General features: G+C 41.8%; 2 protein-coding genes across 4 annotated transcripts in view; one reads left to right on the top strand and one right to left on the bottom strand.

Moving 5' to 3' along the window:
* The first annotated feature begins 4,651 nt into the window (after positions 1-4,651).
* LOC107869987 (probable sodium/metabolite cotransporter BASS3, chloroplastic) lies at positions 4,652-8,208 on the top strand. 2 transcript variants are annotated; one of them, XM_016716358.2, is made up of 5 exons: positions 4,652-5,361; positions 5,602-5,697; positions 5,798-6,104; positions 6,236-6,483; positions 7,620-8,208. In XM_016716358.2, the coding sequence occupies exons 1-5, from the start codon at positions 4,985-4,987 to the stop codon at positions 7,861-7,863; spliced, it is 1,272 nt and encodes a 423-aa protein (XP_016571844.2). In that variant the 5' UTR covers positions 4,652-4,984; the 3' UTR covers positions 7,864-8,208. The 2 variants fall into 2 exon arrangements, with proteins under 2 accessions (XP_016571844.2, XP_016571843.2); XM_016716357.2 differs by having other exon boundaries at positions 4,837-5,361; positions 5,792-6,104.
* Positions 8,209-8,339: 131 nt separating this feature from the next.
* The window catches only part of LOC107869986 (sodium/hydrogen exchanger 7), an 11,855-nt gene continuing 6,264 nt past the window's right edge, over positions 8,340-13,930 (bottom strand). The window contains exons 13-22 of one of the 2 annotated variants that reach the window (XM_047412307.1): positions 13,483-13,530; positions 13,209-13,316; positions 12,180-12,402; positions 11,086-11,385; positions 10,672-10,769; positions 10,227-10,358; positions 9,906-10,124; positions 9,588-9,794; positions 9,054-9,321; positions 8,340-8,807 (exon numbers count right to left, since the gene is read on the bottom strand). In XM_047412307.1, the coding sequence (XP_047268263.1) occupies positions 8,722-8,807; positions 9,054-9,321; positions 9,588-9,794; positions 9,906-10,124; positions 10,227-10,358; positions 10,672-10,769; positions 11,086-11,385; positions 12,180-12,402; positions 13,209-13,316; positions 13,483-13,530 (1,689 nt within the window). In that variant the 3' untranslated portion in view covers positions 8,340-8,721. The remainder of the gene's footprint in view (positions 8,808-9,053; positions 9,322-9,587; positions 9,795-9,905; positions 10,125-10,226; positions 10,359-10,671; positions 10,770-11,085; positions 11,386-12,179; positions 12,403-13,208; positions 13,317-13,482; positions 13,531-13,930) is intronic. The other variant, XM_047412308.1, reaches the window with a different exon arrangement.

Genomic DNA, 13,930 nt, shown 5'->3' with positions numbered 1-13,930 from the left:
AAAATTGACCTGGCTAGCCCAGGCAGGCAGGAGAGCGTCCTAGTGTGGGAATTTATGGTTTTTTGGGCGGTTTGGGCGGTCGAACGGGCGAAATGGCCCGAAAGAGGTGTTTTTGGCCTACATCAATGTGCTATAGCCCACGATTTTTGGGGTTGGCCCGGGGTCCGGGCGTGATTTTTTTTTAAAATTGATCTGGCTACCCCAGGCAGGTTGAAAAGCATCCTAGTGTAGGCCATTGTTGTTTTTGGGTGGTTAAACGGGCGTAATGGCACGAATGGGGCATTATCGAGCCAACTCAGTGTGCTATAACCCACGATTTTTGGGGTGGGTCTGGGGTCCGAGCATGAATTTTGACAAAAATCGACATGTCTACCCCAGGCAGGCTGGGGAGCGTTCTAGTGTGGGCCATTGTGGTTTTTCGAGTGATTAGGGTTGTCAAAAGGGCAAAACGGGATATCTTTTAGCCAGTTCAGTGTGCTATAGCCAATGATTTTTGGGGTGGACTTGGGGTTCGGGCGTGATTTTTCTCGAAAATTAACTTGGATGCCCCATGCAGGCTGCGGAGCATCCTAGTATGGGCATTGTGGTTTTTTTGGGTGGTTTTGGTGGTCAAACGGGCAAAATGGCACAAACGAAGCATTTTCAGGCCAATTCAGTGTGCTATAGCCCACGTTTTTCGAGGTGGGCTCGGGGTTCGGGCATGATTTTTTGCCAAAAATTGACCTGGTTGCCCCAGGCAGGCTGCAAAGAGTCCTAGTGTAGTCCGTTATGGTTTTTTTTGGCAGTTTGGATGTCAAACAGGCAAAACGGCGCGATACAGCATTTTTGGGAAAATTCGATTACTATAGCCCACGATTTTTGGGGTGGGCCCGGGATCCAGACATGATTTTTAACGAAAATTGACCTGGATTCCCCAGGTAGGCTGGGGAGCATCCTAGTGTGGTCCATTATGGTTTTTAGGCGGTTTGGGTGTTCAAAAAGGCGAAACGGCACGAACGGGGCATTTTTGGGCCAATTCGGTGTGCTATAGCTTACGATTTTCGGGATAGGCCAGGGGTCCGGGCGTGATATTTGTCAAAAATCGACCTAGCTACCTCAAGCAGGCTAGAGAGCATCCTAATATGGGCTATTGTAGTTTTTGGATAGTTTGAATAGTGCATCTTTGGGCCAATTTAGTGTACTATAACCTACGGTTTTTGGGGTGGGCTCGGGGTCCAGGTGTGATTTTTGCCAAAAATTGACCTGACTGCCCCAGGCAGGCTGGAAAGCATCCTAGTGTGGGCCATTATCATTTTTTGGGCAGTTAGGGTGGTCAAACAGGCGAAACGGTGCGAATGGAGAGTTTTTGGGCACATTCAGTGTGCTATAGCCCATGATTGGGGTGGGCCCGGGGTTCGAAAGTGATTTTTGCCAAAAATTGACCTGGCTGCCCCAGGCAGGTGGAGAGCGTCCTAGTGTGTGCCATTGGGATATTTTAAGCGGTTTGGGTGGTCAAACGGGTGAAACGACGCAAACGGGAAACTTTTTAGCCAATTTGGTGTGCTATAGCCTATGGTTTTCAGGGTGGGCCTGGGGTCTGGGTGTGATTTTTGTCAAAAATCGACCTGGTTGCCCCAGGCAGGCTAGTGAGCGTCCTTGTGTGGGTTGTTCTATTTTTTGGGGCGGTTTGGGTGGTCAAACAGGTAAAACGGGGAGAACAGCGAGTTAATTTGGTGTGCTATAGCCCACGGTTTTTGGGGTGGGCTCAGGGTCCGGGCGTGAATTTTGTTAAAAATTGACCTGGCTACCCTAAGCAGGCTGGGGAGCATCCTAGTGTGGGCCATTATGAAATTTTAGGCAGTTTGGGTGGTCAAACGGGTAAAACGACACGAACGGGGCATTTTTGAGCTAATTTGGTGTGCTATAGCCCACGATTTTTGGGGTGGGCCTAGGGTCTGAGCTTGATTTTTCTCAAAAATCGACCTTGCGGCCCCAAGCAGGCTGAAGAACGTCCTAGTATGGGCCATTATTATTTTTTGGGCAGTTTGGGTGGTCAAACGGGCGAAACGACGCAAATGGGACATTTTTGGGCCAGTTCGGTGTGTCATAGCCCACGGTTATCAGGATGGGCCCGGGGTTCAGGCATGATTTTTGTCAAAAATCGACTTGGCTGCCCCAAGCAGACTGGAGAGCATCCTAGTGTGGGCCATTATAGTTTTTTGGGCGGTTTGGGTGTTCAAACGGGCAAAACGGTGCGAATTGGACATTTTTGGGCCAATTTGATGTGCAATATCCCACGATTTTCGGGTTGGGCCAGGGGTTCGACCGTAATTTTTTTCAAAAAGCGACCTGGCTACCTCAGCCAGGCTGGGGAGCGTCCTAGTGTGGGCCATTGTGTTTTTTTGGGTGGTTAAACGAGCAAAACGGCGCGAACGGAGCACTTTCGAGCTAATTCAGTGTGCTATAGTCCATGGTTTTCGGGGTGGGCCCGGGGTCCAGGCGTAATTTTAGTCAAAAATGACCCAGCTGCCTCAGGCAGGCTGGGGAGCGTCCTAGTGTCGGCCATTGTATTTTTTTGGTCATTTTGGGTGGTCAAACGGGCGAAACGGCGATAATGGGGCACTTTTGGGCCAATTCGGTGTGCTATAGCCCACGGTTTTTGGGGTAGGCCCGGGGTTCGATCGTGATTTTCATCAAAAATTTACCTGGCTGCCTTAGGTTGGCTAGGGAGCGTCTTAGTGTGGGACATTATGGGTTTTGGGGCGGTTTAGGTGGTCAAAAGGGCGAAATGGTGCAACGAGGTATTTTCAAGCCAATTCGGTGTGCTATAGCTCACGATTTTCGGAGTGTGCTCAGGGTTCGGGCGTGATTTTTGTTGAAAATCGACTTGGCTGCCGGGCTGTGAAGCGTCCTAGTCTGGGCCATTGTGGTTTTGTGGTCGATTTAGGTGGTCAAACGGGCAAAATGGCACAAACGAGTCATTTTCAGGATAACTTGGTGTGCTATGGCCAATGGTTTTCGGGGTGAGCCTAGGGTCCTGGCGTGATTTTTGCTGAAAATGGACTTGGCTGCCCCAAGCAGGCTGGGGAGCGTCCTAGTGTGAGCCATTGTATTTTTTTGGGCGGTTTGGTTGGTCAAATGGGCAAAACGGCGCGAATGGGGAGTTTTCAGGTCAATTCGGATGCTATAGCCTACGGTTTTTGGGGTGGGCCTGGGGTCCGGACATGATTTTTGTCAAAAATTGACCTAGCTGCCCCAGGTAGGCTGGAGAGCATCCTAGTGTGGGCCATTGTAATTTTTAGGGCAGTTTGGGTGGTTAAACGGGCGAAACGGAGCGAACGGAGCATTTTCGGGCCAATTCGGTGTGCTATAGCCCGCGATTTTCGGGGTGGGCCCAGGGGCCGAGCGTGATTTTGTCTGAAAATCGATATGATTTCTCCAGAGAGGTTAGGGAGCGGCCTACTGTGGGCCTTTGTGATTTTTTGGGCGGTTTGGGTGTCAAACGAGCGAAACGGCGCGAATGGACCATTTTTGGGTCAAATTGGTGTGCTATAGCCCTCGATTTTTTGGGTGGGCCCCAGGGCCGGCCGTGATTTTGACCAAAAATTGATCTAGCTGCGCCAGGGAGGTTGGGGAGCGGCCTAGTATGGGTCTTTGTGATTTTTTGGGCGGTTTGAGTGGTCAAACTGGCGAAACAACGTGAATGGGTCACTTTTAGTCAAATCGGTGTGCTATAGCCCATAATTTTTTGGGTGGGACCGGGGTCGAGCATGATTTTGATCGAAAATCGATCGGGTTGCCCGAATAGAAAAACTAAAAAATCAAAATAATTCAGTTCAGTTCGGTATATCAATTTTTTAGTATTTATGCCTACCCCTAGTTTCGGTGGTGTGCCCGGGGTTCGGGCGTGAAATGGGCCAAAAATCGATCGAAGTGTGCCAGGGAGACTGGGGAGCGGCCTGGTGTGGTTCGTTTGGGTGGGCGGGGCCATTTGGGTGGTCAAACGGGCAAAAACGGGCAAACTGGACATTTTCGAGCCAAATCAGTGTGCTATAGCCCACGGTTTCGGGGGTGTGCCCGGGATTCGGGCGTGAAATAAGCCAAAAATCGATCAAGGCGTGCCAAGGAGGTTGGGAGCAGCCTAGTGTGGTCCGTTTGGGTTGGCGGGGCCATCTGGGTAGTCAAACGAGCGAAACTATGCTATTAATAATTGGTCATAATTACCAGTTAACCCTTCATTAAAAAAAATAATAAGTTGGGCTATTTCAGATGCATCACTAAAATCTTCATCCCTCGGCTACAATTTACACCCCTATAACCCTTGAAACATATATGAATCATTCCTAGTGGATTTCCAACTAAATTTGAAGCACAACAAGCTCAACTATGCAACTATAACACCTCCGCTTACAACAATGATTTAAACTTAAAACGTGACGTGTAACATTAACAGACATTCAAATCCCACGATTTCAAATAGAAACATAGAAAATGAAGAATGACCCACTTAATAAAGTGTAAGTGAAAGTCATCTTAAAGGAAATTATAATTAAGCAGATAAAGAGCCTTATATACCCAAGCAGAGTGTCTAGGTCTAGGATGACATAAATTGATAATAATTTCTAACCGTTGAAATTAATAGTTTCAGTAGAAGCATATGAGAAATTGAAATTCAAAACAATACAACTCCCCATGAAAACTCCTAAATTCAGCTGAGATGTAGATTTATACGCCATACACCAAAAAGAGACAATTTTTTGATACAAACAAAGAAAAGAGACACGCGCGGTAACAACAATGAAAGGACGAAAATACCCCTACATCAAGCACACATGTCGACGTACATACCAGTAAAACTAGCAGCACTTGTTGTAGTATTCAACTTCTTCTCATCTCTTCAGCGCTTTGCTCCTCCTCTCCTTTCTTTTTTTTTTCCCCTCGCCGGGAAAGAACCCAATTTTCTCCGGCGAATCGGGATCCCTCATACTAATCGGAAAACTTCAGAATGTCAACAATTCCATGTTTATCCGTTAAATACCCGAAGCCATTTGTTTCTTTCCCCAATTCATTATTATTCCATAGCAAGAAGAGCTTTTTTATAAGGTATCAAGCTGTAAAAAATTCAAAACGGTTTAATGGGGGAGCTTCAAACTCTGTTGCATGTTCGATTTCGTCGCCGTTAATTAGGAGAGTAGTGGGTTTGCAGAGACGGGAAGGCAACTTATCGTTGTTACTGTCGTTTGGTGCAAATTCGAGGAACATTTATGCAGCTGAAGAAGATGAAGAAAAGGTGGATTATTCACAAGCACTCTCTGCATTGCTTCCTTTTGTTGTGGCTCTTACTGCTGTTGCTGCTCTCTCTCACCCTTCCACTTTCACATGGTAAACCACATGCTCTATCTTCTTCTACCTCAGGTGAAGTAGACCCCGGCTTAGGACCGGTAACAGTATAACAAACACAAAACATAAATGCATATAAACTAGTTACTATTGATATTGTCCGCATTGGGCCTAGACCCAGCATCTCTCCTGTGTTTTGTGTTTTGCTAATGTGGGACTCCTTATGCTTTGTTCAACATTTGTATATTGTTGGCTTGTAAAAATGATAAGAGGAAAATGCAGGGTGTCTAAAGAATTGTACGCTCCAGCACTTGGAGGAATCATGTTGTCGATTGGAATTAGACTTTCTATTGATGACTTTGCCCTTGCAATTAAAAGGTAAGACAAAGTTTACTAGTTTTATGGACGGACTTGATCTGATCACGGGTAACATAGTTAGCATTTTGGTTTTAAAGCTTTTGATCATTGTTAGTTGCAGACCTTTGCCCTTCTCTATTGGATTCATTGCTCAGTATGTCGTGAAGCCAGCTCTTGGCTTGCTGGTAGCACAGGCATTTGGGATGCCTTCGACGTTCTACGCTGGTTTTGTCCTCATGTCTTGTGTTGCAGGGGCTCAATTATCAAGTTATGCTAGCTTCTTGAGCAAAAGCAACGTGGCATTCAGTATTCTCTTAACCAGTTCAAGCACCATCGCTTCAGTTGTTGTTACTCCAGCTTTAACCGGTCTTCTTATTGGTTCAGTCGTTCCAGTTGATGCAGTTGCAATGTCAAAGTCAATCTTGCAGGTATCAGATGCCCCAACATAGTCAGTGTAACTGTAGTATGTAAAACAGTACAGATGAAAGGCAAAGTATCATAATATCTCAGTTGTTTACAGCAAAATGATTCCATAATCTTTCATTTACCGTCTTTGCAGGTCGTTCTTCTCCCCATAACTCTTGGCTTAGCGCTGAACACCTATGCAAAACCAGTAGTGTCTGTTATTCAACCTGTGATGCCATTTGTTGCCATGATTTGTACTTCATTGTGTATTGGCAGCCCTCTTGCAATCAATCGAACTCAGATTCTTTCTGCTGAGGGTGCAAAATTGATTGCTCCCGTACTGACATTTCATGCAATGGCATTTGCAGTGGGTTATTGGCTCTCGAAACTTCCAATTTTCAGGTAATTGGCTAGATTCTTCTAGCTGCATCCTGTTTTATGCGATGAAATGCGTTTGTGATTCAAGCACTACACTCGTGACACATTTTCTGTCATGATAATCATTACTTTCCTGTTATTAGATTATGTGATACTCATCAATATACGTACCATCTACTGCATCATAAGAGGGTATTTCTGACTTCTCGTAAAAAGGACTATCCAAACTCTCTTTTTTTTCGTACTCTGGGCTACTAGTTTTCTATGCAGTCTCCGGTACTAGGCTAGAACACTAACGTGTGAACCAAATTTTGCACCCTACGAGATAATCTACTACAGGTCATATAAACTACCTCCCTTGCAATGCTGCCCCAATCTCTGGTCTTCTTTTCAAACATCCGTTGATTTCTTTCCATCCATATAGCATACACATACTCCGCATAGCTTGTTCTGAAAAGGTGAGCTTGCGGTGTTCGACCTTTAGAGTCCTGAAGAATCCACACCAAGTTCTGTTCTCAGGTAGTAGCACCTGATTGTTGTTTCTGCATCCACACGAGCTGAAAATTCACAACTTAGAAATAAGTGATCTCTTGACTCAGGATATTTGTGACAAAGCACACATTCCAAATCTACCGGCATTCCCCATTTGGCTATTCTATAGTAACTTCCCCTGCAACTGTAGCCATAGAAAACATGATATTAATGATGTTTAGACCCCCATTACATCTGGGCAAGCATACACTCTCCCATGCCACAAGGGCTTTCTAGGTAATGGTATGAATACTAGACCATATAAAGCTTCTATAACAAGCGTCGATCAATTTGAGGACATTTACTGGCATTTGAAATAATTGTGACCAATATGATTGTACCCCAAATAACACAGATTGCACAAGCTGAGTTCGGCCAGCATAAGATAACTTTTTTGTATGTGGATTCTTCACTCGTAAAAAAATAAAAATTCTTCGCTCAAAAATTTAATAATCTTCCACTTTTGCTGCTGAAATGCTATCTTTATTTTCTTCAATTTGTTGCCGTCTCTGGGCTTGAAGAACCTGTGGTGTTCTTTCTCACCGACTCTTCTTTCATTGTGTTTTTGAGTAAAACATCCATTTTATTTTATTTTATTTTCTTAAATGAAGACTCAACTACAATGGCAGGTTTGAAGAAGAAGTCTGCAAGACAATTTCATTATGCACAGGAATGCAGAGTTCTACTCTGGCGGGTCTACTTGCAACTCAATTCCTCGGAAGCAGTCAAGCGGTACCCCCTGCATGTTCTGTAGTTGCAATGGCTATCATGGGCCTTTGTCTTGCCTCTTGGTGGGGCAGTGGATACCGGATCAGGGACATTCCATCCATTCTGTTTCTACCAACTGCTTCGACTATCAAGCCTTCACAGTAAGTAAGCTAGAGATCGGTACATATAGAGTAGGATACTTAGTAGAAAGGTAGACGTCCTTTCAGGCTTAGGCAAATTAACTTAAATGCAGTAGAATAGTTAAATGATAGCATATAATATACTACAAAGACCTTCCATAGTATGTACGGGAGCTGATAAAGATGCAGATGAGATAGTATTGTAACTGGTAAGTTGACGGCGTTGAAGCAGATGGTACTTGTACAGTTTTTGTTATGCATTTTCAATCTATAGCATATAGTCGAGCTTGTCTAAACGGATATCTGGATGAGCTACAATGGAAATACAGTTATAATCGAAAAATAAAATGTATTTCGCATTGATATCGGAGATTTAAGCTCACTACATCAAAATCTTCACTGGTCTAGTAGTAAGGTTTTTGATTTGTCTTTTTCACTATACAAACAGTGCGATAATGTCCTATAATTCAACAAATTAAAACAAGATACTGAGTCCAAAGCTTCATCAAGAGAACCTTCAAATAAAATTCTCTTTTTCACTATTTTCTCATGCACTTTACCATATTTTTAACAGTCAATACAACGTAAGAATTACTACTATTTATAGATGCACTCACGGGCGTTTCTCTAACAGTTTTGTACAAATGGATCCCACAGAAAGTTGCTCTCACAGTGGTTCAATTGCTAAGTAGGGAATATCCAAACTTGGTAGAAGGATAAACAGCGAGATCGTACAATGATCATGTAGCTGGTCCAATTTGTGAATGGATCTATGCTACAAGTGCTTGAATTCCAGATTTAAAAAGCTGCAGTAGCCAACATGTACTTCAGCTGGATTCATGAACAAATTACCTCGTCTCTACCCTCGAGCCACCCCTGCTTCTCATGCTGCTGAAATGTCTATTCGAACTATCCGTGCTGGTGTCACAACTCTGTACTTTGAATAAGAATATGATCCAGAACTCTCACCTACAAAAACACCAAGCACCTAAGTTAGAAAACCATACATACTACAGGAATACTTTAATTTTAGACACTCCTCACAGTTACTTCCCTAAGTTCTAAGTATTGGTTAAAACAAGAAAGGAAGTCAACTAAACAGGAGGAGACAACCAGAGATTGGGTAAAAAAAAAGGGCAAGCCCGGTGCACTAAAGCTCCCGCTATGGTATCCACAGTTTCACATAAGGAGACAGATAATAATGAGGAGACCTACCCGTTATATTGGTGCAGGCAGAAGGGATACTTTCACTCAAAATGGAGCATGGCAACATTGCTGGGCATTCAATAAGTTGTCCAGTACTTTGATCTCTTAAGCAACCACTTAACAGGAAGTTGATGGAATGATGAGAAGTTTCTATTACTTCTTGGCTTGAGAAAGTATTCATGACAGATCTTTCATCAACGATACTTCTTACTTCTTGGATTGAGAATTTCTTGAACATATCAGGCGCCAATAGCTTAGATACAACAATGATGCACTCCTGCACATGAGATGGATCATAACATTCAGAAAAAATTGTACCTTGTTTATGAAGAACTTGCCAAACTAAAATAGCAAAACTTTTCCTTTTACATCAATATAAATAATAGATTTATAAATAGAAAGTAAAATTCTGTTATCTGAAGCCATTCTCGACAGCAGCATTTTCTCATGTATGTTCAACTACAACGGTACTTAATGTGCCCTTCTGATAACGTAAATGTTTTGAGTTGCACTTAGAGTCATGCAAAGATTGTCAAAGCTCACCTTCCACAACAATTCCTCTACTCCATTTCCACGGGACAGTACTGACATGATCGACTCCAGCTTAATTTCGATGCAGAGAGCCACAGAATCTGTCACCATATCGCACAAATATGGCTTTCCGACAAGAGCTTCGTACAGACCTAAAATACTTCCGCGAGGATATGTTGAATCCACGGGATAATGAATAGGAAAAGGGCTCCTTTTCGACTGGAGAAGAAAGAAAGCAAGTTTTTCAATGATCACACATAGATACAATTAATGCTATAGCTATATGGAAATATAGGTTATGGATAGATGCCTGGCGCGTCTTTTACTTACCCTAACTGATCCATTTCCTATTAGCCAGACACTTGTCATCTTGGAACCCTTGGTATAGAGTGTACAATCTGGTGTCTTCAACATACTATTCGCGGAGCGTTCCAGATCGCTTTGAATAGCAGGAGAAAGGTTTCCCAGCGAAGGATGGATACTTAGGACATCTCCTGGCTTCGGGATCCTTACTGAAGGAGGACTTCTCAAAAGCTTTTCAAGGTCGTTCTAGTTTGGAGTTGAAAACCATTTATACACAAAACAATTACTCAATCAGTATTACACAAAAACAATGCAACGCAGTAAAATTGACACATGAAGTAAAGTTACCTGGAGCAAATCATGTACATGCAGCAGAACTTTCTCAGTTAAAATCCCATCTTTCTCCATATCACTGAGACACTCATCGAGAGACTTCAGCATTGAAAATGTAACTTGCCTTGATTCTGTTTGATGTATGATCTAGAATGGTCAGAATTCAAAGGGTTAAATTGAGCTGACCTTGTGTGATAAGCTTGTGTAATTTTAATGTTTTTATAAGAATATTTGCTCATTGATCATTGTAGTCTTTATATACTTTTTTACCCTTCCCCAGGAGCTTCGCGCAACTCATCATCCTCTAACTAGGATGAGTGTGGAGCAAGCATAGTGGAATATTCCAGCAAGTAGACATGAATTTAAGAAAATTATGTTGCGAACTCTTGATAATCAAAAGGTCAATGAGCATTTGAACAAGAGCAACAATGCATGATTTCCCGCAAAAATGTTCACAAACCTCGGGCATTGAATTCTTGGCATTTTCTAGAAAGTTCCTTGCTTCTAGTTCTTCGACTTCACTTTCGCCAACAACAATAGCAGCGTTTCCATTGTCACCTTTAAAATGTAGAGAGATTGTTAGATAACTTCATGAGCCAACTCCACAACATTTAGATCCATGAAGACTTAGATTCCTGTCAGAGTTGCTCAACAAAGAAAGGTAACGAAACAAGGAGAAAAGAAGACATGCAAAACCATGCAACAGGAGGCACGACTCTCAAAGAGTATGACTTTGGCATTCCATGTTGAGAAAGAAAAAGTACACATGCAAAACCATTGTTGTTAGAACCTGATTAGATATAAGAATTACTGCACAATGTCTACCTACTGCATCAGCCACATTTTTTTATCCAAAGATGCTACCCACTCTTACCAGTATAGTCAAGAAGAAGCTGTCTTGCGATTCTGTGAGCATGGATAAATGCAGAACATATATGGCAACTATCCTGTAATTTCTTTAGAACAAACCACCTTGTCAGCCAGGGAGGACAAACACGTGCACTGAAGAATTTATAATATCCTGGAAACTTGAGGTGAGTAGAAATATAATTCCAGTCATGCAATCCCTGATTAGCCAAATCGATTGCCTCCTCTATCGACTCCATCAAAACACTGATAGTGGATTTAGTTATCCTCCCCTCGTTGAATGTTGACCAGTAAGCCTCACGAGTAGCTGTACCCGAAAAAAAAATGCAAACTGAAGTAGGGCAATGAAAAATAATCTAAAGGCATTAAGAATGAAAGACAAAAAGGAGAAAAGAAGTCCTGTCTTGAAAAAAGTCCACAAGGTGAATATTAATGAAGAACAAAAATAACTCAAGCATACGGCTTTAACAGCTAATGAGGATTTTCGAGGTGGCAAAATTTCAAAGTTACATGTATATGTCGGAGCTCGGGGCTTTGAGATTTCCTGTGATGGTTAGCTTTAAGATATTTGGATAATATGGAGTTGCATGCTTACTCCTATTAGCAAAGGAAAATAGATGGCACGAATTTTTAATGAAATGTAACCAAGAAGGGATGTAGAGATGAGGTAAAGAAGACGGACGTTCTACAAGCAAATTTCTGCATGATGTAAGCTCACAGAATCACATACCAACAGGGTCCTGGTGCAACTTATGGTGCAAATAGTGAAGGTTCAAATCATTAGAGGACGTCACACTGCTGTGTAACTCTTCATATCCTTATATTGCTCGGTTTAGAGAATTAGAACAAGCAGGTCTTTGATAGGAACAAAACTGAAAATATTTGAAGTCTAACTCACAAAATAAGGACCCTAGTTCATGATCAATGTACCACATCAAAATCTATCAATCAAATAGATAAGAGAAGCAATATCTGATATGCAACACTAACAAAAGAAAGCAAGGGGGAAGCTGAAAGTCCAGATGAGACATGCAGGAGCTTGACACCAGAAAGGTTATAAAAGCAAACTATAGACCAACCAGGACCGGTGCTGTTACTAACCTTTCAGAAAGCATACTCGCATAGTCTTCATATCATCGATTTCTAGATAGCCATGGTTGGTGGTACAGGGAGGCCAAACTGTGTCTTCACAGACATCTTTTATGCATGTGGCATAACCTCCAACAGTCACCCAGTCGAAAGGATTATTGCTTCCACTACAGATTCTAGAAAACTCTTCAGCCTTTCTCAGTAGTTGATTCTTTGCATAATTGACCATGGTTTCCTGAAACAAATTGTCCTATAAGCAGGATGGCTCCCATAACAAAAAGATCACATCTCAAATATGAAACTACAAGCAGTGGTTGAGTGCACTACATATGTTTCTTTGTCATTTGCCACATACTTGAAGTTAACAAAGACAAGAATGAATTAGCTATGCAGATGTTATTTTGATTGTCAGTTCTCTGCAGATATTTCTCTCTAGATTTACATGAAAATATTTTATCAGGAAATAGGACCAATATCAGTTCAAGCTGATGATCCTTGTGCATTGAGAGGCTTACAAAGGCCACAAACAAAGTATAGATCAGAGGATGCAAAGGTTTAAAAACATGCAGGTAGCATAGTACTCACTTTTTAAGTAACTATAATCTTATAGAATAAAGAAAACCATCAATAAGGTGATGTGGGGATTAGTAAAAAGGAGGTGTAGGTTAGTCAACATCCAACTTCCTCCAGTGATGTTAGAAAGTCTATCAAGGTATACACTACATCAAATTTTGGAGAATTCGGCACTAATTACTAAATACAGGAACTTGTATTTCAAGTTATATAAAAATGCTCCTTTCCCCGAAACATCATTGATTCCTCTCATTCTATAACACCAAAAAGCTGATTGATAAGATCGAATATACAGAAAAGGACATGTAGGGTTTTCAAGTTTTCAATGCAACGGGTAATTACTGATATTGAACACTGTTGGGCACTGATTAACAAAGTGAAATTACATAAAACAACATCATGAATCACAATTTCCAAGGCAGGTAAGTTCCTTAATACAAGAGGACTTCAGTTACACCAGAATCTTACCTCACTTTCTGATAGAGCATCCATACCAAAGAGACTTAGAAGTAATTGTGAAGTAGATCCATTGATAATGAGTGTCAGTAACACACTTCCACCAGTAAGGAAAACAAACTGTACCACCAAGAAAAGAGTTTTAGTTATGTGTCAAATAAAGTTGATAGAAGCTTCAACAGATGCCAAATAACTACAAGTTAATTATGGCAATGAATCATTGACTTCCAAAAGCAGGGCAAATGAACTGTTGCTAAATTGCAATTGTTTATCAATAAAAACATACCATAGCCCCAGTTTCTGCGCTGAGATACTTTGGATCACCACTAGCACCCTGGAAATTAAGAAAGAAAACCATGTGTAGTATTATTAAGTTAAAAAAATTCTATCATACCTCTTCCAGTGCCTACATGGTAGATATGCTTCATAAAGCTTGACAAATTAGTTAGAAAATGACCAACTTCTTATGCTCTCAAGCAATTAGGTTACTCGGTTATAAGTTTTATTGCTTTTATCTAATTGCTGTAGGATATAAAATGGAAGGTATCTTCTCCATATATATTGAGTTTACCCGCTTAGTCTGTTGCTTCAAATCGAACTGGTAGCTGATTAGCAATGAAGTGGATACAGAGGACCTCTGAAGTAGTGAAGTTGAATGAGAAGCATTCTAAGTGTTATGAGCTTTTGCCAAGTGCTTAAATTATAAAGATTCAGGAGTGTCTTGTGTGTGTGTG

The sequence above is a fragment of the Capsicum annuum genome, chromosome 5, assembly GCF_002878395.1.
Source record: "Capsicum annuum cultivar UCD-10X-F1 chromosome 5, UCD10Xv1.1, whole genome shotgun sequence".
Classification (NCBI taxonomy): Eukaryota; Viridiplantae; Streptophyta; class Magnoliopsida; order Solanales; family Solanaceae; genus Capsicum; species Capsicum annuum.
Note: the sequence above shows the minus strand (reverse complement) of the source record. Positions and strands in the feature narration are given on the sequence as shown.